Raw genomic sequence first — 18,872 nt, 5'->3', positions numbered from 1 at the left:
CAGAGGTATGAAATATACAGTAGCTGTTTGTGAAACTTCTATATGAAAGATGCAGTGAATATAAATAATGGTATTGTTCCGACATTCTTCATCTTGTATCTGACAGAACATGTTCAAGAAACTCTGGGAACACTATAAAGCTGATGGAGAAGTCATTCACGCTGTATCAGTGTAGCTGAAATCAAATGAGCAGGAGTGATCTGGACATCCTATTTTCCTTTCACCACCAGAATGTATTTATTCTTCAAGTCATACCATATTCATATTTACTTTAATGATTCATAAACGTCCCAGGATCCAGAAGCTTCTAATTAACTCATCTATTTAGTGTCATTAACAGATGCCCAGGGAGTGATTTATTGTACAGTACCGGATCACGCTAACATATAAATCCAGCCAATTGAACTGGCAGGCAGTCTAGGTAAATATCTTCTGCTGCTAGTAGATGAGACTCCATCCTAAATTCAGCATTAATGCCCTGCAGACTGTGGCTGATGTATTATTGTTTTCTTCCTCTATTACTCTGCACATACATACTCTGTAGCATACATTGCATTGTACAACACTGGTTATTTCCCTGTCTTTAAAAAAAAAAAAAAAAAAAAAAAAAAAAAAAAAAAAAAAAGAAAGAAAGAAAGAAAGAAAGAAAGAAAGAAAGAAAGAAAGAAAGATTGATTTAGTGAGCTGCTGCCTTGGATTTGGGGTATATTTTTATACCGTCTGAGAAGAGAGGAAATCAATAGCCCCCAAGAAGTTTTTGGTCAAGCTCCTTTTAATTTACCTCTGGCTTCTGAAACCAGTCCGTTTAACACCCTAGAGTAAAACAATCCTAAACTTTATGAGAAAAGTTATGTTGGAAACCCTGTCTATAGCAGAGTTGTGGCCACAACTCCAGACATTTTATCGATACATAAGGCAGTGGCTTTTTTGGGCAGTATGTGGATTGAACACCTATGACAGCAAAGTTGGCTCTGTGGGTACTCCCACAGCGGTGTTTCTCACAGGCCTAGGGATGCTTCTAGAGATTCACACTGCTGAATTCCTGGAGGGACTTGCCAAGGTTCACAGTGGGCTTGGTGTCAGCCGCACTCGGTGTTACCGGCTGCCCTTGGGTTACTGATTTGGGGCTATAAACACAGCCAGCTCTGGCCTGCAGGGCTTGCTTCCCTTGGAAACTAGCTGGGCTTCTTTTAGATTTCAAGGCGGTGAAACACATGGTCTGAGTGTCTCTGCTTGTTGCCCGGGTGGGAGCTCTCTCCCAAAGCTCACAAATTACTTGCCATGCAGGAGGAGAATTGCAGGTATGCGGCAGAAAAATTTTATGGTTTTTCCTCTCAAGAGCTCACTCCCTTTGTATTCCAGTTCTTCCCAATGGCAGCACCACGAGCCAGTTTGTGTTAAAATGCAAAGCAAATACAGATAAAGTCTGTTTTAAATTCCTGAAGGTGGGAGTGTCATTAGAGGACTGTTAAAATACTCTATTTTTTTTTACAGAAATTAGTTTATGTCTGTTCACAGTCTTTAAAAAAAGGTGTATTTAAGCTCTGTATTTCAATGACACTGAAAGGGACTACTGTGTATAATTAGGGTGTTTTCTGCTTTACTCTTAACAACAGTATTTTTAGTAGTTACTGGGTTTTAATACACTTTTGGCTGAGAATGAGATTTTGATGGCAAACCACCTCTGCTGTCTGCTCCAAGCTTTACTTACAGCAGTGATGTCTGTGGGTGGGTTTTGGGAAGGGGAAGAAATATAAGCAATGTTTATGGAGGAATGGGAAGCAAAACTACATTAATATGGGACTGTGCCCAAAGAAGTGAAGGTATAGGGGCTTGAGAAAGGTAATATACATCAAACAAATACGCTGCATTAAGGTATTTCTAGGAGATACTTAATTTCTCCTCAGGACTCACTTCAGCAATCAGTATGGAAATAACACCACATTGAGCATGACTGTTTGAAATTTCAATTAAAGCTTTCATCTTAACTATATCACCCTTCCCTGCTTCAGTCTCTCACAGCCTGTTCCAAACATACTTATGGTCTCTCGTACAGAACAATGCAGGCACAATCTGCTCCTAACAGCTGTGTTGTGGGGAAGGCCTGGGCTGGGGCTGCAGCAGCAGTGTCCTGTGCTGTGAGCAGGGCACACCATGCACCTCCCTGTGCTGGCCACAGGGAACACTGCAGAGTCTGCTAAGACTGGCCAACTCCCATCACTCGAGGTGGTTTCTCAAACTCTGTGAAACAACTGTCTATATAATTTGAAAAGACAACAGAAAGTGCCATACATTACAGCTATGTACTCCAGACATTCAAGAACCTCTGCGGACAATGCAAGAGAACTACTTAGTAAATGCACGCTACACAGGCCAAAGAATTGTTTAGAACACACAGCTTAAACCTACGTAGGTCAAGAAGCAGAAAGCTTTCAACATCTAAGTCAAGAAGAAATGCATTGAGAAAAGTTAAAAATTTGGCAAGAGATGACTGGGAACACTCTGAGAGCACACTGATGCCACAGCATGTGCTATGCCACACATCTATCTGTCACTTTGGTCGCTCACTTCAGACTCTAATGCCACCAAACATTTAAGGAGGCATAGGAAGCAATAATTATTATAGAAAATCAGGTACTTAAAACCATTTTGGAAACTCCTTGTGCTGCTTTAGGATGGGGTAGTTAAGTTTTCTTCACAGTAGCTGTTTCTGGATTTGTGCTTAAGTGTCGGGATGTTTTTGTTATTGCTGAGCAGTGCTTACACAGGGTCAAGGCATTTTCTGCTTCTCATCCCACCCGTAAGTAGGCAAGAGTGGGAGAAGTTGGGAGGGGACAGGGCAGGGCTCTGGCTGACCCAATATATCCCATAGCATAGGGAATCACACTTAGCATATAAAGCTGGGAAAGAAAGTGGGAGGATGTTTGGAGTGGTGTTTGTCTTCCCAAGTTACCATTGCAGCTGATGGAGCTCCGCTTTCCTAGGGGTGGCTGAACACCTTCCTATCCATGGGAAGCTGTGAGTGAATTCCTTTTTCTGCACTCTTTGTGCTTTGCACGGCTTTTACTTGCCTTATTAAACTGTCTTTATCTTAACCCAGGAGTTCTCTCACTTCACCCTTCCGATTCTCTCCATCCCAGTGCAGGGGAAGGTGAGTGAATGGCTGCATGGGGCTGAGTTGCCAGCTGGGGTTAAACCACAGCTCTTCTCCAACCCAGTTTTGTTCTTTTCCTGACCTTAACAGAACAGCAGAACAGTCATCAGGGCCCAAGTCCCGTCACTCTCAACTATTTGTATTCCAGGAGTCCTGCACAGCTGTGCTATACTGAGAAAGCATTACATGCTACCAGTGCCTTGACTCAGCGTTTTTAAGTTGCATTTTCTCCTATTAAAAATAAAGAATGAACTACAGGTGAAATAGGCAAAAGTAGATATGCCCTTATAACGTCAGGAATATCAACACAATTGCACACCCTCTGGGATTTTCTTAATAAAGAAAGATCAACACCAGAGACATTTTGGTTCACATGGTACTTACAGAGAAATTTGAGGGCATGTGGTCTCTTTGCAAGAGTTGACTTTTGTATTCAGAGATCAATAAGCTATTGTCTTATTTTAGGTCAGTTTCATAATCTCTAACAGGCCAGTTGTAAAAATAGTTTTATTAAGATTAGCAACCTTGATTTAGAAAGAAGTCTAATATCCCACCAAAATCCACATGGAAGCCAAGGTGCATTTCTGAAAAACTGCTACATAGCATGTGAATTTTAACACAGACCATGATGCTGGAGAGAAGAATGAAATATGAGGGTTCTTAAATATTTTGTCACAAACCCAATACTAAATAACAGAATAAATTACTAGGACAATAACCAGCAAATGCAAAGATACAGCAATAAACAGTAGCACCTCATAAAAATAAATTTTAATATTAACAACTCAATTTCATATGACTGCATATTAATTTATCATTTTTTACAAAGTTCAAACAATGTTCAAGTTCTGTGTTGTCTACAAAGGTGGGTTTATTCTCCTTCATTCTTCTGCACTGACTGCATGGCTTCTGCTTTAACTCTATTGCGTTTTCTTTTTCTTCTTTTCTTCTTTTCAGCAGAAGGCTCCTGACCCTCCTGTGTTTTCTTCTTTTTCTTCTTCAGACAGCTGAGAGGATTTGGGCCACCTGCCCTTTTGCGTTTCCTTCTCTTTTCACCTTCTTGCTTTACTAGTCCTTCTTTCTCTTTAAGCTCCACAATACTTTGTTTTTGGTACTCTGGAACAAGCTGATTTGACTGCAACTTTTGAACAAACGCCAAAGATTTAGGAGAAGGTTTGTCTAGCACCATAGTGTTCTGAATAATAAAGAGGAGAGGAATGCCAGGCTTCCTTTTCACTTTGTTTGATAAGTCCTGGTCCTGCAAAATTAAATACTTTAGTCAATATTTTCAGATTAAATGGTATTTGCAATTCAAGTGAACCTACTCTTAATATAAAACTATGAAGATAAATTACATTATGAAAAAGATAAGAAACTTAATCTAGCAGATATATATGGCAGTGGCTTTCAGAGCAACTAAATTTCATTTTCTCTCCTGATTAGCTGTACTTCTGATGCAAAATTTACCAACATTTTCTCTTTTCCTGAATGTATATGCATACATACATTTCTTGAGGAAAAGGTCCCAATTCACTTGTGTGCAGGCCACCACACCACAAGAAATAACGTATTTTTTTCTGTAATAAATAATTTTTAAACTCATGTAACTTATGTAACTATGAAGGATTCTACTACAAACTATTTTATATATATTGTCTATCATTTATACATGTAGTCCCAATAACAAACCCAAGAAAAAATTGCCTTGTTTATTTGTATAGTCATTTATTCTTTAGTTCAAAATTTCTTAAGATTGAAATTATATGGATGTTAACATTTAATTTCATTTTTCAGACTACTTTGCAAAGCAGTTCAGGGAAGGGGATGCACACACAAGCAATATGCAAATTAACATTCACAAGTTGTTTTTTACACGTCAATAGGCAGTCAGTATGTTTTGTACACTTTCAGCTAAACTAAGCAATATCATTACAAAGTAAAAAAAAATCTACTTGTTCAATAAGAGAAAAGATTCCCTGCTTCATAATTAGGAAATACATTAAAGAGCAAGTAAGGCTTTACATGATTGATTTCCACCATCTATTTAAAAACCTCATAATCGAGGTTACTGTAGGTTGCTTTATCTTTAGGTATGAAAGCATCACTTGAAAAGAAATGGAGCTACATTTCCCACAAGCTTTTACCTGTGTAGCAATAAAGTAGTGATGAGGGTTGCCATTTTCAATCATGGAAAGTAAACAGGCTGAACCACTCACAGGATCCTTATGGTGAGAACAGCTTCGAACTTGAAATCTCTGGGCAATTAATTTTGCTCCATACAGTGCCTTCCCCAGTGACTCAAGTTCTTTTATAACACATCTGAAAAACGAGAGAGACAGTAATTTTTAACCAAAAATCCTCACAGTTTTTACAACAAAGCTTGATGTGAGTTACTTAGGAAAAGGTTGATGTGAGTTACTTAGGAATCAGCAATGCCCAGCTGTTCAGGCTCTATGGTTTGTAAATGGCACCCAGAACTCTGAAAGCAATGGCCCATCTGAAGACATCAGCAAGGTTTCCTTGGTTGTAAACATGATTAACCAGTAATAAAATTAAGATATATTAAATGATTTGAAAATAATTCACATCAGTGACAATGTTGGGTCCTTAAATTTATGTTTGGATACCACTGAGCATATGAACCACTACTTAACAAATAAAATTATTTTTAAAATTTAATTTATTTTTAAATTAACTTATTATAAAACTCAAAAATTTAATTTATTTTTAAAAATGGAAATAAAAGATCTGGGGAACAACAGGCCAGTCGGTCTCACCTCTGTGCCTGGCAAGATTATGGAGAGGATCCTCCTGGAAAGTATATAAAGCATGAGGAAAAAAGGGAGCTGGCTGGTGACAACCAACATGGCTTCACTAAGGGGAAATCATGAAAAATATGGTGGCCTTCTGTGACAGAGTTACAGTGCTGATGGATAAGGAAGGGCAACAGATGTCACCCAACTGGGCCTATGCAAAGCCTTTCACACTGTTCCACACAACATCCTTGTCTTTACATTGGAGGCATGGATTTGACAGCTGGATCACTTGGTGAATATGGATTGACTGGAGGGTTGCACTTGAAGAGTTGCAGTAAGCAGCTCAGTGACTCAGCAGACCAGTGACAAGCGTCATTCCTCAGGGGTTGGTACTGGGACCTGTTTAACATCTTTGTCAGTGACATGGACAGTGGTTCCAGTGCACCCTCGGCAACTTTGCCATGGACACCAACCTGTGTGGTGCTGTTGACACTCTGGAGGGAAGGGATGCCATCTAGAGGGGCCTGGAGAGGTTTCAGATGGGCTTGTGTAATCCTTATGAAGTTCAACAATGCCAAGTGCAAGGTCCTGTACATGTCAGTGCAACCCAAGCACAAATACTGGGAAGAGAATGGACTGAGAGCAGCCCTGGCAAGAGTGACCTGGGAGGTGTGCTGGTGGGCAAGAAGCTCAACATGAGCTGGCAATGTGAAAGCCAACTGTGTCCTGGGCTTCATCAGAAGCAGCACAGGCAGCAAGGAGAGGCAGGGGATTCTCCCCCCTGGGGGGCACATCCAGCGAGCTCATTTCCCCTGTGAGGCTCGTTTGATAACACTGAGGTGCTGTCTCAGCAACTCAGTGCTCTGACAGCAGACAAAACATATCCATTCAGCTGGCCTAAGTGGAAACTAGTAAACGTGACCAACAGATAGTGCTGAATAAAGAAGCAAGAAGTGACATTTCAATGTAACAGGAAGAGTTTGGATCAAAGCAACTCCCAAACCTCTCACAGCTAAGGACATGATTCTAAACTGTGTAGAACTGCACGTCAGTTCCACAGGCTGTGCAAGAAGGCTCAGTGTGTTTTTTGAGCCTAGGGTATACCTCTTCATGGGATTTTCACCACTTGCCTCCACAGTGGGCAGTTGGCTATTCTGTTATTGCAGACACACAATGCATTTTTGCATTTTAATATATACAACACACATAATCAAGTAACAACAAAGGCAACTTGGGGGAAGCTTCAGCCTGTAGCATGCACGTTTTACTTCCAGGTCTTTGTCTAGCCCATCCCTTGCGAACAGGGAAGGGAAACAACCCGGCAGTGGCGGGCTGCAGCCCCAGGAGCTCCTCCAGGCCCAGGAGAGAGCTCTTCCCTGCGGGTGGGGAGAGACCCCCAACCCGGGCCTCCCTCACACAGGGGGGTCACCCCGTGCCGCTTTCGGGAAGGCAGCGGGGTATGGGGCCGCCCCCAACCTCCTGCCAAGCCAACCTGAGCCCCCAGCCCGCTTCCCCCGGCCGTACCGCGTGGTGCAGAGCTGCGCCGCGCCCTCCAGGTACCCGGGCAGCTGCTCCCGGATCTGGATCTTGTTGCGGAGCGCCGCCTGGCAGAAGGTGCCGTCCAGCAGCACCTGGAAAGGCTCGCGGAACTGGAAGTTGTTCTTGTAGAAGCCCATGATCTTCTTGGCGTGCTTCTGTCTCGTCACCCCCATGGCGCCGCCCGGAACGGCCCAGACAGCGCCGGAAATGCGACAGGCCCGGGCGGGGCCTCCGGAGAGCCGGGATAGGATAGAGCCGGTACCGGCCGGGACAGAGCTGGGGTGTTTTCAGGGAGGCGGGACCGGCCGTGCCGAGCCGAGGTGTCCCTGGAGAGCCCAGCCCGGCAGGGACAGCTGCCCCGTCCCGGAGGGCCCAGCCCCACACACGGGTGGCCTCAGGGCCGGTTCGTGGCCCCTGTGCTGGCTCCTGCTGTTTGCTGAGATTGGAAATGAGGAGTTTTCTTTGGTTTTTGCTAGTTCGCTGTACTGATACAATGACAGCTGGTGTCGCAGAGACTGTAGTTCAGTCACTCGTCAGCAGACAGGATGAATCCAAGTGGAAAAGCCCTCTGAGGTGATGGAGTCCAGCTCAGGGCCCAGCACCACTTTGTCAGCCAGGCCATGGCATTGAGTGCCACGTTCAGTCTGAAATATCTCCGGAGATGGTGATTCCACCGCCTCCCTGGCAATTCATTCCAATGGCTAATTGCCCTTTCTGTTACAAAATATCACCTAATGTCGAATCTAAACTTCTCCTGGCACAACACTACATCCTCTCATCCCGACACTTGTTACCTGGAAGGCTTAGGAATACTGAGGGAGACTTAGTCAGTGCCCATTTATATTGTTCACTACATTAGTCTAAGTTCAATGTGCACAAAACCAATTTGAAAAGCGCATATTCTACATTTTAATTATTTTTTTCCCCATGACGATTTAATTGTGCTGCAATCTGGGGACACAGCTGTCATTGAAAAAGAGCAGAAACTCCTCCCTATCCAACACAAAACATGAGCACACCAGATTAAGAAACCAAACTTAATGCCCCCGTTTTAGGCAGGCGAGAGGATGTGATACCTTAACACCATCAAAATGGTAATTGGAGACATCTGTCTTGCTATGCAGGTTCCACAGGAGATATCTTTCTGCCTGGGACAACTGTGCTGCAAGCAAAACCATGGCAGGCACCTACCAGTTTGTAGTAATCAGTCAGGCTACTCTAAGGTCATTTAAGCAAATACCCAGCTGTCACACTGACCTTTTTGCTAGCAATTAGACATGGAAAATAAGTGCTTTCAAGCAAGTTAGTTAGTGTCAAGAGAAAGTGAAAAATAAAGGATTTAATTACTATTCTAGAAATAGAAATGTTTACATGGGAAAATATTTTAAAGTACTTAGGATAAAAAGTGCAGAGGACAGGTGATTGAGAATATTTTCCATGGGTCCAATTGTGCTGTTGATGGTGTTTTTCTGCCATTAAATCCTTCTTTGCAGATATCTTCAGGGGACAGTTGTGCAGGGTGCTCAGTATCATGTACTCAGGGGACTGGGCATCATGGACATGCATGGATATATGCCTTATTATGAGCCAAGTGACATGTTGAATTCGTTATTAGACATAGTCTTATGTATAAAAGTCTTCATTAAATTTCAGTCCTGTAGCTGATGTGTTTCCATAATGCCATGATGATCCAGTTCACCTATCTAACTGCACAGTTTCATTATTGAAGATGTTAGACAAAAAAATTCAGCAAGACTCCAAAGTAAAATCTTACTAGAGAAATTATGTTTCTTCAAGTTGCTTTTTGCTTGTTTGTTTTCACGTTCTGTGTGTTGACAACTAAGTAACTGCCCAAAGACAGGCAGTTATTCCATGTTAAGAGCACTTTCCATGCCTACAACTAGAATGAGGAATCTCCAGTGAAAACAGCTGCTATTTCAGAATGGAGATAAAAATGAAAAAAACCCCAAGTATATAAGAGCTTGAACTAGCTTTTGAACTAAGTGGAAAGTAAGATATAATCCAGATTAGGGTTAAATACCATTGTAATTACATACTGTTCCCCTGGTAAATAGTATCATTACAGGCAAATTGTAATACAGTTGGTATAGTGGAATATGTTCAAAAGGCTGGCTAGCAGGCAAAACACAGCACAGATTTCTCCTTCATTGGTCAGAAGATGGCATTAATTGCATGATAAACTACTTTCAGTACAATCATATAGGTTGTATTTATGAAATTATTTTAAAATTTATTTTTAATAAATTTAAAACATTAAAAATAATGCCTGTAAGATCACTATTGCAGTGCAGAAATGTACAGTTCTTTCAGCATTTTCTTTCATATTTTGACAGTATTTTGCATAAACTAAAATTCACCATATTCCTTTCCCATGAGCCATCTGTAAAGTGGATTTTTTTAAAAAATGAGCCTAGGGATCTTCTGAGAGGTGTTGAATCCAGACATCTCTGGTACCTGGGGTTTGTTGCTTCTGGCTGCTGAAATCCATCCACGTACACTCTCTGACCCAGCAGGATTTTTATGGACCTGTGTGTCCTGGACAAGCACGGCGCACACAGAGGACACTAACAGAGCCAGTCATACTGCCACAGCACACAGAACTCTACCAGAAATGACACATAATGCAAGTTCAGAGAGTGAAGTCCTGCTCCCCCCCTCTCCAGCTGAGCAGGACTGAAATGTCCAGGAGATCACTCACACACCCTCACTCCCTGCACTCAGCACAACACCCTCATTCACAAATCCCCATGGCCCCTTGGTCCATCTGATGCCCATGCCTGGATCCTGGCCCTCCTGTGCATGGCTGTGTGTCTCCTGCTCACTGGCTAGTCCAGTTTAAACCTGATAGCAGATTACACATCCACAGGATTAAATTCACTGGGGTGGGATATTTAGGTGTGAAAGAAAAGTTAGAAACAAGCTTCATAAAAAGATAGGACTGGTTGCTGTGATCAGGCAGAGAGCTCAGTAAGACAAATGTACTGAATGCTGCCAGCTTACATGTGAATCCCTTTACATCTCATTTTCCCATGTGTCTTCCTAGATCCTCCCTGATCCTTCCTTTTCCTGTCTTTGGCCAGTTCTGTGAACATCTCGTAGAAAATTTTACATATTCCTGCTGATATCACATAAGAAGTTTTGTGCAGTCCTATATACCTCCTCAAATATCTTGTGGTACTCATGGATAATCATGTTTTCCCACTTACCAGAGACAAAGCTCAGACAGATTCTCTTCAGAGTGTCTTCCTGGACAGCTCCTTTAATGGCCTCAGGGCTTCTGCTGACCACTCTTGTCTTTGTTACCACCTACTTATTGTGCACCTGTGTGTGTTTCATAGCTCACTTGCCCTCTTGTTGTCTTTTACACTGAACAAACACAATGAACAAGATGCCTTTTTGCATTCCACGTATCTTCAAAGACTGTCAGTAACCCAGCAAAGCTTGTCATACAGCTCAGAAGGTTATGTTTTAAAAATTTCTAGCCCATGTATTTTTAATTAAGATGTTTCATCAATTATCTGGCTGCACTCAAAACACTTTGAGTTTGGGGGTTTGAGTGTTCTAGTGTTTTGGGGGGGTTTGGTTTCTTTCTTTCTTTTATTTTTTTTTTTAAGTGAGCATTTTACTGAAGAACTAATAAACACTTGGATCTTCAGTAGCATTACTTGCATCACTGCCTACCAGCAGTGTCATTGCAGAAGTGAGCCTGAGGAGGAATGTGGAGGTTGTTTTAACATTACTTTATTAATGTGACTTGCTTTGTCCAAAGACAGGAAACAGAATTTGAGATGGGGAACTTCTCTTTCTGAAATACAAGTCCTTGTTTGCTGCCGGACAGGATATAGATTTTGGGAACAGTTCTAATCTCACAAAACAATTCCTGTGTCTTTATCAGTAATATTTATACCTTGTAGGTATTTATTAGTATTTATGAAAAACAGTGTCACTGAAGAAGAAGACCATTCTCTGTATCCAAAGTGGGAGGAGATCTTCACACTGAACTTCCCAATCCTGTGCAGCAGTGAACCAGGCATCACAGGAAGCTGGGCTTCACTGGGCACACTGCACACAGAATGTGCTCCAGCAGAAAATTAGCTCTCTGCAGAGCAGACTATCTCTTGGCATAAATGAGTTAAGCTCTGGTTTCGAGTGCTAGGTAATGCAGTAGTAGAATTAAATAACAAAATTGCTGTGACATGGACTACTTGAAGTGAAAGTTGTTCTTTATTTAAGGAGCTTTGATGTAGGCCTAGTAACAAGGATTTCCCTTAATAGCTGGCACTTGTCAAATGCTTGTAGCTTGTTGAGAAAATAGCTTCTGATTCTCCCAAAGTTGTCCTGTATCAGACCTTTTAAATCTGAATGTGTTGCTTTGGGCAAATGTGCTGAGTGGCTATCTGCAGTAAGTCTTAGCACCATGCTTAAATATGAGAAATGAACTGATTTACAAAAAAAGAAAAGGGTAAGGTTTTCGATTTCAACATTAAAAAAAACCAAAACTGTAATAAACACAGGCCATAAAACATTGTTGGAGTGTATCTGAAAATATTTTCCTAGGTGTATTTTTTATTAATTTTTCTGAGGTATGTATGGGCCATAGAAGATGCATTTACTGTTAAAGTATATTTGTCAGAATGTATATTATTCATTGCTGGTCCCTCCTTTCATTGCCTTGGGGCTGGTATTGAGCTTCGAATTTTGGTCTTCATTATGTGCATTCTTCTTTTACAGTGCCTATTTTCCTGATATTTCATGGGAATGCAGTATCTGGATTTATAATAACCATGGCTGTGAAAAGTTCTGTTTTTCCTTCATGGATTGGTATGATTTCACCAGATGAGAATTTTGTGTTTGACAAAGCTTTCTGCTTTTCTGGTTCTACCGTTACAATAGCTAGAAAATTATTTGTGGTTTAAATACCATAACGGCCCATCACTGTATGTCCCACATTAAACATCTTTTAAATTGTGTATCATAGGGAGCACACATTTAATGTGGAGATCAGTATACTTTGTTTCACAAGGGTAAGAAATAAAACGCAGAGAATATCAATGCAGGTTTTAAGTGGCTGCTTGTAGCAGCATGTATTTTGAGAATGCTCTGGAGAACAAAGATTTTGCAGGCAACTTTACCTTTCTTACTAGAGCTGAAAGAAATTATAGGGATGAAAATAACCAGTGGGATTCTTAACAGTTTCTGAAATAATAAACCAGCATTGCTGTCTTTTTTGACCTTGAGCTAAATTCACATGAAAGACGAAGAGAATCAGATCTTATCCAATGTAACTAAACTTTCTGAACAGATACACATCTCTGATACACATCATTTAGTTTATGCAGCATTTTTGGTTGATGCAGCTCTTTAAGATGTACATGTTAAACAGCTGATTTCATGCTCTCGTAAGGACACACAAGGACATTATTTTGGAGTAGCCTTCCCTGCCTGCACTGTTCCTCAAGGTCTGCATCAGTTGGCTGCCACTCTGCACCCCGTGTGACATCCTGCAGTACTGCTCCCTCTCTACTCACTTGTAGAAGGCCTTGAGGGATGTAGAAGTGCCAACATGTAGAGACGTGGGAAGTCTTAATGGAGTATCCAGGACTGGAATTGTAACTTCAGTTTGTGAATTGTGAAGAACACAGGAGAGAGAAAGATAGATACCTTGCTGTCCTGAGTTGTAGTGTAGGATGTACGCAAAGTATTCTAACACCATCTTCATGAACTGTTAAACCAAGTGGGGCAGTGTTTTCCCAGGCCACCTGCCTTTGGGCTCTTCTGTTAATGGCCCATCAACGCCTGGCCCATGACTCACAGGTAACTCCCTCCAGGAGTTATCTCTGTTTAATGGGCCATCAAGGACCCACTTCACACTCATCATCCCATTGTGAGATGCTCCGCCCAGGGGGAGGAGCCAAGCATTCTCACCTGGATATAAGCTGGGATTTGGGACAGTACAAGGAGCCCTTACCCACTGGATTCTCAGAGGACCAGAGCTACCAGACCTTTCTACAGGATCACTGCTTCAGGAAGAGCACCTCATCTGGACTGCTTCCACCATCCTGCTCAGGTTGTATTCTGACTCTGTCAGTGATCCTTTGTGTTATTGCATTTATTTTATTTTATTTTACCTTTTTACCTTTCTTCTTATTAAATTATATTTCTGACTTGGAGCCTCTCACTCGTTTTGCTTTTCAAACCACGACACTTGCCAAACCCTGATTATCCTATACCTGATGTGCAAGGTAGGTAGGGGGTAAAAAAAGAGTGATGCTTTACACCTCATCTCCTATTGTGCCTGTTGCTTCATTTTGAGTCGAATATCCCTCTCCCCCTTTAACTATTTCTGATACAAAGTAAATATAAGTCCATTTTACTTCTCTTAAACACCTTCATGGTCTTACCTTGGAAATGACAGGAAGCTCAGAAGACATAAAACATTTTGGATTTTTGGTATGCTTATTTCCATTTCCTCAGTTCTTGTTCCCCTTAGAGAAGGCTGTTACATTTATCATATGATGGCTTGTGTGTCATCAAGAATCAGAAGGGTCAATTAATTGATTAATTAATGGATTATGAAGAGAAGGCTAAACAAATTGACATCGAAAGAGAAATTATGTAGGAAGCCTACCTCCAACAAGAAATGAATTTATGGCCAAAATTCTGATTTCTGCCAGAGAACTCAATTCAGTTGCCTGAGATACTATAGGTATCTTTCCACCTTTTCATTGATTTCAGGGAGAAATCAGTTTACTGGGAACAGAGAAGTTGAATTTTTACAGTGTGGTAATAAACCATACATACTCCCTATATTTACAGAATTTTTTAACTTGATACTCTGCTTAGAAACATACAGTAACTTTGTGAAATACCTTGTTTTTGCTTTAGAGGCCAAAATTAGCACTTAAAATGTCTGTGTTTGTTTTATCAAATGCATTAGGCAATTTTATTGTTAATTTTGTCCTTTTTTTTTGTTCCTGTTAGCTGTATGGTAATGGGTTTGAAGTGCTGAACCTTAATAATAAAAAATAGCTATAAACACTGAAACATAAAGTTAGTAAGAGTAGAAGGTGACTAAAATCACTTATTGGAAAACATCTACTGAAAAAAGCAGAGAAAAAATGTTGAGTTGTAAAAAAATCACGAACTTTCTCAAGGAAAAAGCTTATATTATTTAATATTTCCTTCACATGCAGTAATACCTTATGATGTCACTGTCCATTTTTTAAAATATAATGCCTATACTTCTAGTCCAGTAAAAGGTTGCCTGTGTAACAGCATGGCTGAAACCTTCCATGGCCTCTGAAACCTCCATTCTTACAGAAAAGAAATTGCATTTTCCAGGTTTATATTTTGGTCCCGTAGTTCCTTATTGCATTTGATGTTTGTCCCTGAGGGTTTCTTTGCTGTTGCAGCTCCCACTTTTACCATTTTTCTATCATTCCTGCACCTTATTACTTTCCATTTCCTACTTCAAATTATAAAAAAAGCCCCAAAACAACAACAATAAACCAAATTCCTTCCACTTTGATTATCTTGCAAAAAATTAGGAAACAAATGTGGAATAGACCTCAGCACTGGTATCATTAACTTCTAAAATCACAACTAGCCTCGTGAGAAATAGTAGTAATTAAAAATCCACCTGCACAAAATGCCCATCCATTTATGTAGCCTGATCTTCAATTTTCCCATTGAGCCCCTCTGTGGGAAGCAGTAAACATTAGATGAATACCTGACACTTCAGAAGGTGATTATTTATCAGTGAAACAGAATATTGTATGTGCTGTAGAAACAAGTATGCAAAAGTCCTGACTTCAGTGAGCTGCAGCTGGTGATCAGTGATATCTGAACAAATTCAGAATGCAGTGCTGCCTCATTTATCAAGGAGAACCTGCCTTAACATCGGTTGGGATGCCTGGGGGTATTTCATTTCTTTGAGTCTTAAATTGCTGTGGTCAGCAGGACACAAATAGCTGCAACTCCTGAATTACACAAGGCTTATACACAAGGCTGCTTCCTGAGGCTGGAGTTGGAATTTGGAATTTCCCTGCACGTGGCAGAGAGTGCTGCTGAACATAACTGTAGTTATAAGTTCTATACTGTCACAGAGACATGCACCTGGCAAAACGGCATCTGCTGGTGAGACACGAGGGCCCCTGTTGCATCTTTTGGGGAGGGAAACAAAGGAAAGAAAAGAATGAGCATTTAAGAGTTCTTGTCTGTTCCATGGCTTCAGAAATGTCATTCATGGGTCTTCTTGCCCTCCTATTGTTTTCCCCCCATGCTGCAGAATGAGACCTGAGCAGGTGTTTGGCTGTTGGCCAGGGTTAACCCACCACAGATACCTTTACAGATACACAGTGGGACCTCTTGTCAGTGGGATTTTCCCTCTCCCAAAGGGATATTAGAGTGGCACGTAAAGGAGAGGTTCCTATGAAAACGTGTCCTGTGAATAAGAAAGGGATTTCAAAAGGAGGAGAGGCCATGCCAAGCACAGAATTATGCAGGATAGCTTTATACTTGAACGTGAGAATTAAGTACAGCATTAAAATCACTACACTCCTCCCACATACAAGCCTTACTTTACACGGGAAAGATGTTAAATTCTTCATTTGTAAGCAGTGCACTGGCCTGCTGAGGCAGTGTAGGTATGTTTCCTTTGTGGCACACTGAAAAAGGTCACCAATGTATTCATATAGAGATGTGCCACACACCTATGTTTCCCCATGTTTGAAAGCTTGAGCATGAATACATCACCTCTTTCAGAATACTGAGATTTTCTGACCTTGAAACTTCTGTAAACTGCAACATACAACAAGGCAATTTTAAGTTTGTGGTAGGAGAATCTTTTGCCACCAAGTTTTGGAGATTATTTTACCGGAAACAATTATTATTATTTTAACATAATTAATTCTGGTTTGGGCAACTCTAGTTATTTGTGGAAGTTTGTATTTGGGTGTTGTTACATCTCAGTGCAAGTACAGACTACTATGTGTATCCTAAGTGATTCTTCCCTATTCCTCTGCGCTTTGTGATAATGAAATTAAAGCATTCATTATGCTTAGAAATACTTGGAATTGCTGAGAGGGCAGGGAAGAAAAACACAGAATTCAGACATGACCTATTTACCAAGTGGTAACAAGTCATTGCAGGCTGGCCCATCTCTGGTGCATGGTCTTAGCCTGCAGCATACACAAATGAAACTCAAGTTGGTTTAGCCCTTAAGGGAAAGTCAGTCTGACGATTTGGAAGGGATTATATCTTTGAACCCTAATCAGATAATTTCTATTTAGCAACTCTAGTTCTGCTCATAGCCCTGATATGGTGCAGAGGTGCTTTGGGGGATATGACACATCTCAGTTTCACCAAGGTTTTAACTTAAACAGGACTGGGGAATTAAATGGTTTTGTTTGTTTCCAGCTGTCTTTTGATTTAGAGTATAATTTAAAAATGATTAATGGAGATTGTGCACTACTTGAATTTTTTAAAGTATTTTGTGATGAAAGTCTTCTGTTTTGTGGTTTTCCTGAGTAAGTAGCTTGGGCAAAGTTTCTAAATTCTTTGCACTAACATCCGTTTGGTGGCCTCTTTTTCAAGAATTCAGAATTTTCAACACTGGAATTTTTTATGGCCTCTTGCCCCCAGTGATTTGGTGAGTTTTTTAAAGTAGAAAGTTTGTATTTGTTTTTCATTTTTCATGGTAATCATAATTAACAAAATTGACTCAATTATTCTGGCAGTGCATTAAATAGTGAGCCCCATGCCAGTCCCTTGAATAGGAATATTTTGGTTGCCCACAGCAATATCTCTGAACATGGTGCTGTTCTGTGCTGTATCTACTTGTTGGGGTTTTTTGGTGTTTTTTAGGGAGTTGTGGGGGTTTTTTAGTTCTTTTTTTTTTTTTGGGGGGGGGGGATTTTTTGGTTTGCTTTTGTTTGTTTGTTTTTTTTGTTGTTTCTGGGGCAGGTACAGATCTCTTCACCCTCATGACCAGTGACAGCACTTAAGGAAACAGCATGAAGCTGAGTCAGGGGAGGCTTGGGTTGGATATCAGGAGAAGGTTCCTCACCCAGAGGGTGGCTGGGCACTGGAAGAGCCCCCCAGGGAAGTGGTCACGGTATGAAACCTGACAGAGCTCAAGAGGCATTGAGACTACAACTCCCATGCACATGGTGTGAGCCTTGGGGATGTCCTGTGCAGAGCCAGGAGCTGGACTCCATGATCCTGATGGCTTCCTTCCACCTCAGCATATTCCATGATTCTATGATGCTATTATTCTATTATACTGTAAATTAAATCTGGATATTCATGTTAATACAACAGCTAAATGAAATAATAATACTGAATTAAACAATTTCATTCTCTAGGAAAACCTCAAAAGGCAATGCCAGTGGGAGTGTAGCCTTCAGTCATGGAAAAACCTAAGGGCAGGACTCAAATTTTCAACACCTACCTGATGGCTGAGCTCGCTGGCCACAGCACCCTGCCCTGGAGCTCAGGGCTGTAATTGCATCAGCCTCTCTACGAACTGTAGGAAAAGCCCCTAACCCCACTGCACAAACACTTCAGTCTCTTTGGGGCAAAAGGCACATCTGACCTCAGTGATGCTGCCACTCTGAACTTCCCCTTAGATCTCCATTTAAGAATTATTTTCCCGAGGGAAAATGTGGGATTCATCATACCCTGGTTTAGACATCTATCCCAAGGTGTCCTTAGCAGAGCTGGGTGTCCAGGTTTCTTGTTGGAGTCAATGCAGTTCTAGCCAGTGATATCAGGGACATTTAGGATACGTTTTGCCGTGCTGGGATGATTATTATACCAGATTCTTTGCTTGAATTTTTTTTTTTTTCAGCACCAAATGCAAGCAACTGACAGAGACTATTCCTAAGTGATATTAGAATTGTTTTATAGGAACAGGCAAATGTTGGGTGTGTGTCTGCAGGAAAATACAGTTTTAATATTGGTGTTGATAAATATGTTCCTCACTCTTAATTAGAAATAACTGTTAACTACACTGTTGAAAAGATAAATTTCTATGAAGTAACATATTTGGCATGGTGTCTGAACAGATTTGGGGGGTTGGTAGGGCTGCCTTTCACAGCTTGTCGCATTCATCAGAAGGAACTTGAAGAATAGAGATTGAAATTAAATTTTAAAAAACACACAAAAAAAACCCCTACCTCAAACAAGCTGGAGCAGCAAAGCAAACCCCTTAAACTGTTTTAATGCCACACAAACTCTTTCCCGAGGATTGCAGGACTAGCCGAGAGTTGAGGCACAGCCGAGCCGGAACCGCCGCGATGCCGGACCCCGCGCGCGCCCCGTCGCGTTCCGCCCGGGGCCTTTTGGACGCGCACCGCCCCGGCCGCGCCGCCGCTTCCGGCGCGTCGTGTTTCCTTTTCCGG

At 41.3% G+C, this 18,872-nt stretch overlaps 1 protein-coding gene across 1 annotated transcript; it reads right to left on the bottom strand.

Moving 5' to 3' along the window:
• Window positions 1-3,906: 3,906 nt before the first annotated feature.
• Window positions 3,907-7,888, bottom strand: UTP23 (UTP23 small subunit processome component). Its single transcript, XM_083870864.1, has 3 exons — window positions 7,435-7,888; window positions 5,299-5,473; window positions 3,907-4,412 (listed from the first exon to the last, which is right to left on the bottom strand). Exons 1-3 carry the CDS (start codon window positions 7,620-7,622, stop codon window positions 4,026-4,028), a joined length of 750 nt encoding a protein of 249 aa, XP_083726990.1. The 5' UTR covers window positions 7,623-7,888; the 3' UTR covers window positions 3,907-4,025.
• Window positions 7,889-18,872: the final 10,984 nt, after the last annotated feature.

Source organism: Zosterops lateralis (assembly GCF_965231275.1).
Source record: "Zosterops lateralis genome assembly, chromosome: 1".
Classification (NCBI taxonomy): Eukaryota; Metazoa; Chordata; class Aves; order Passeriformes; family Zosteropidae; genus Zosterops; species Zosterops lateralis.
Note: the sequence above shows the minus strand (reverse complement) of the source record. Positions and strands in the feature narration are given on the sequence as shown.

What these genes read in the sequence shown, in the direction of transcription:
- UTP23 (XM_083870864.1), bottom strand. Translation starts at nt 7,622, where the DNA reads ATGGGGGTGACGAGACAGAAGCACGCCAAGAAGATCATGGGCTTCTAC. An exon ending in GCGCAGCTCTGCACCACGCG is followed by an intron (nt 5,474 to 7,434) that starts GTACGGCCGGGG and finishes CTCGTTTTTCAG; the next exon opens with ATGTGTTATAAAAGAACTTG. An exon ending in ACTACTTTATTGCTACACAG is followed by an intron (nt 4,413 to 5,298) that starts GTAAAAGCTTGT and finishes TTAATTTTGCAG; the next exon opens with GACCAGGACTTATCAAACAA.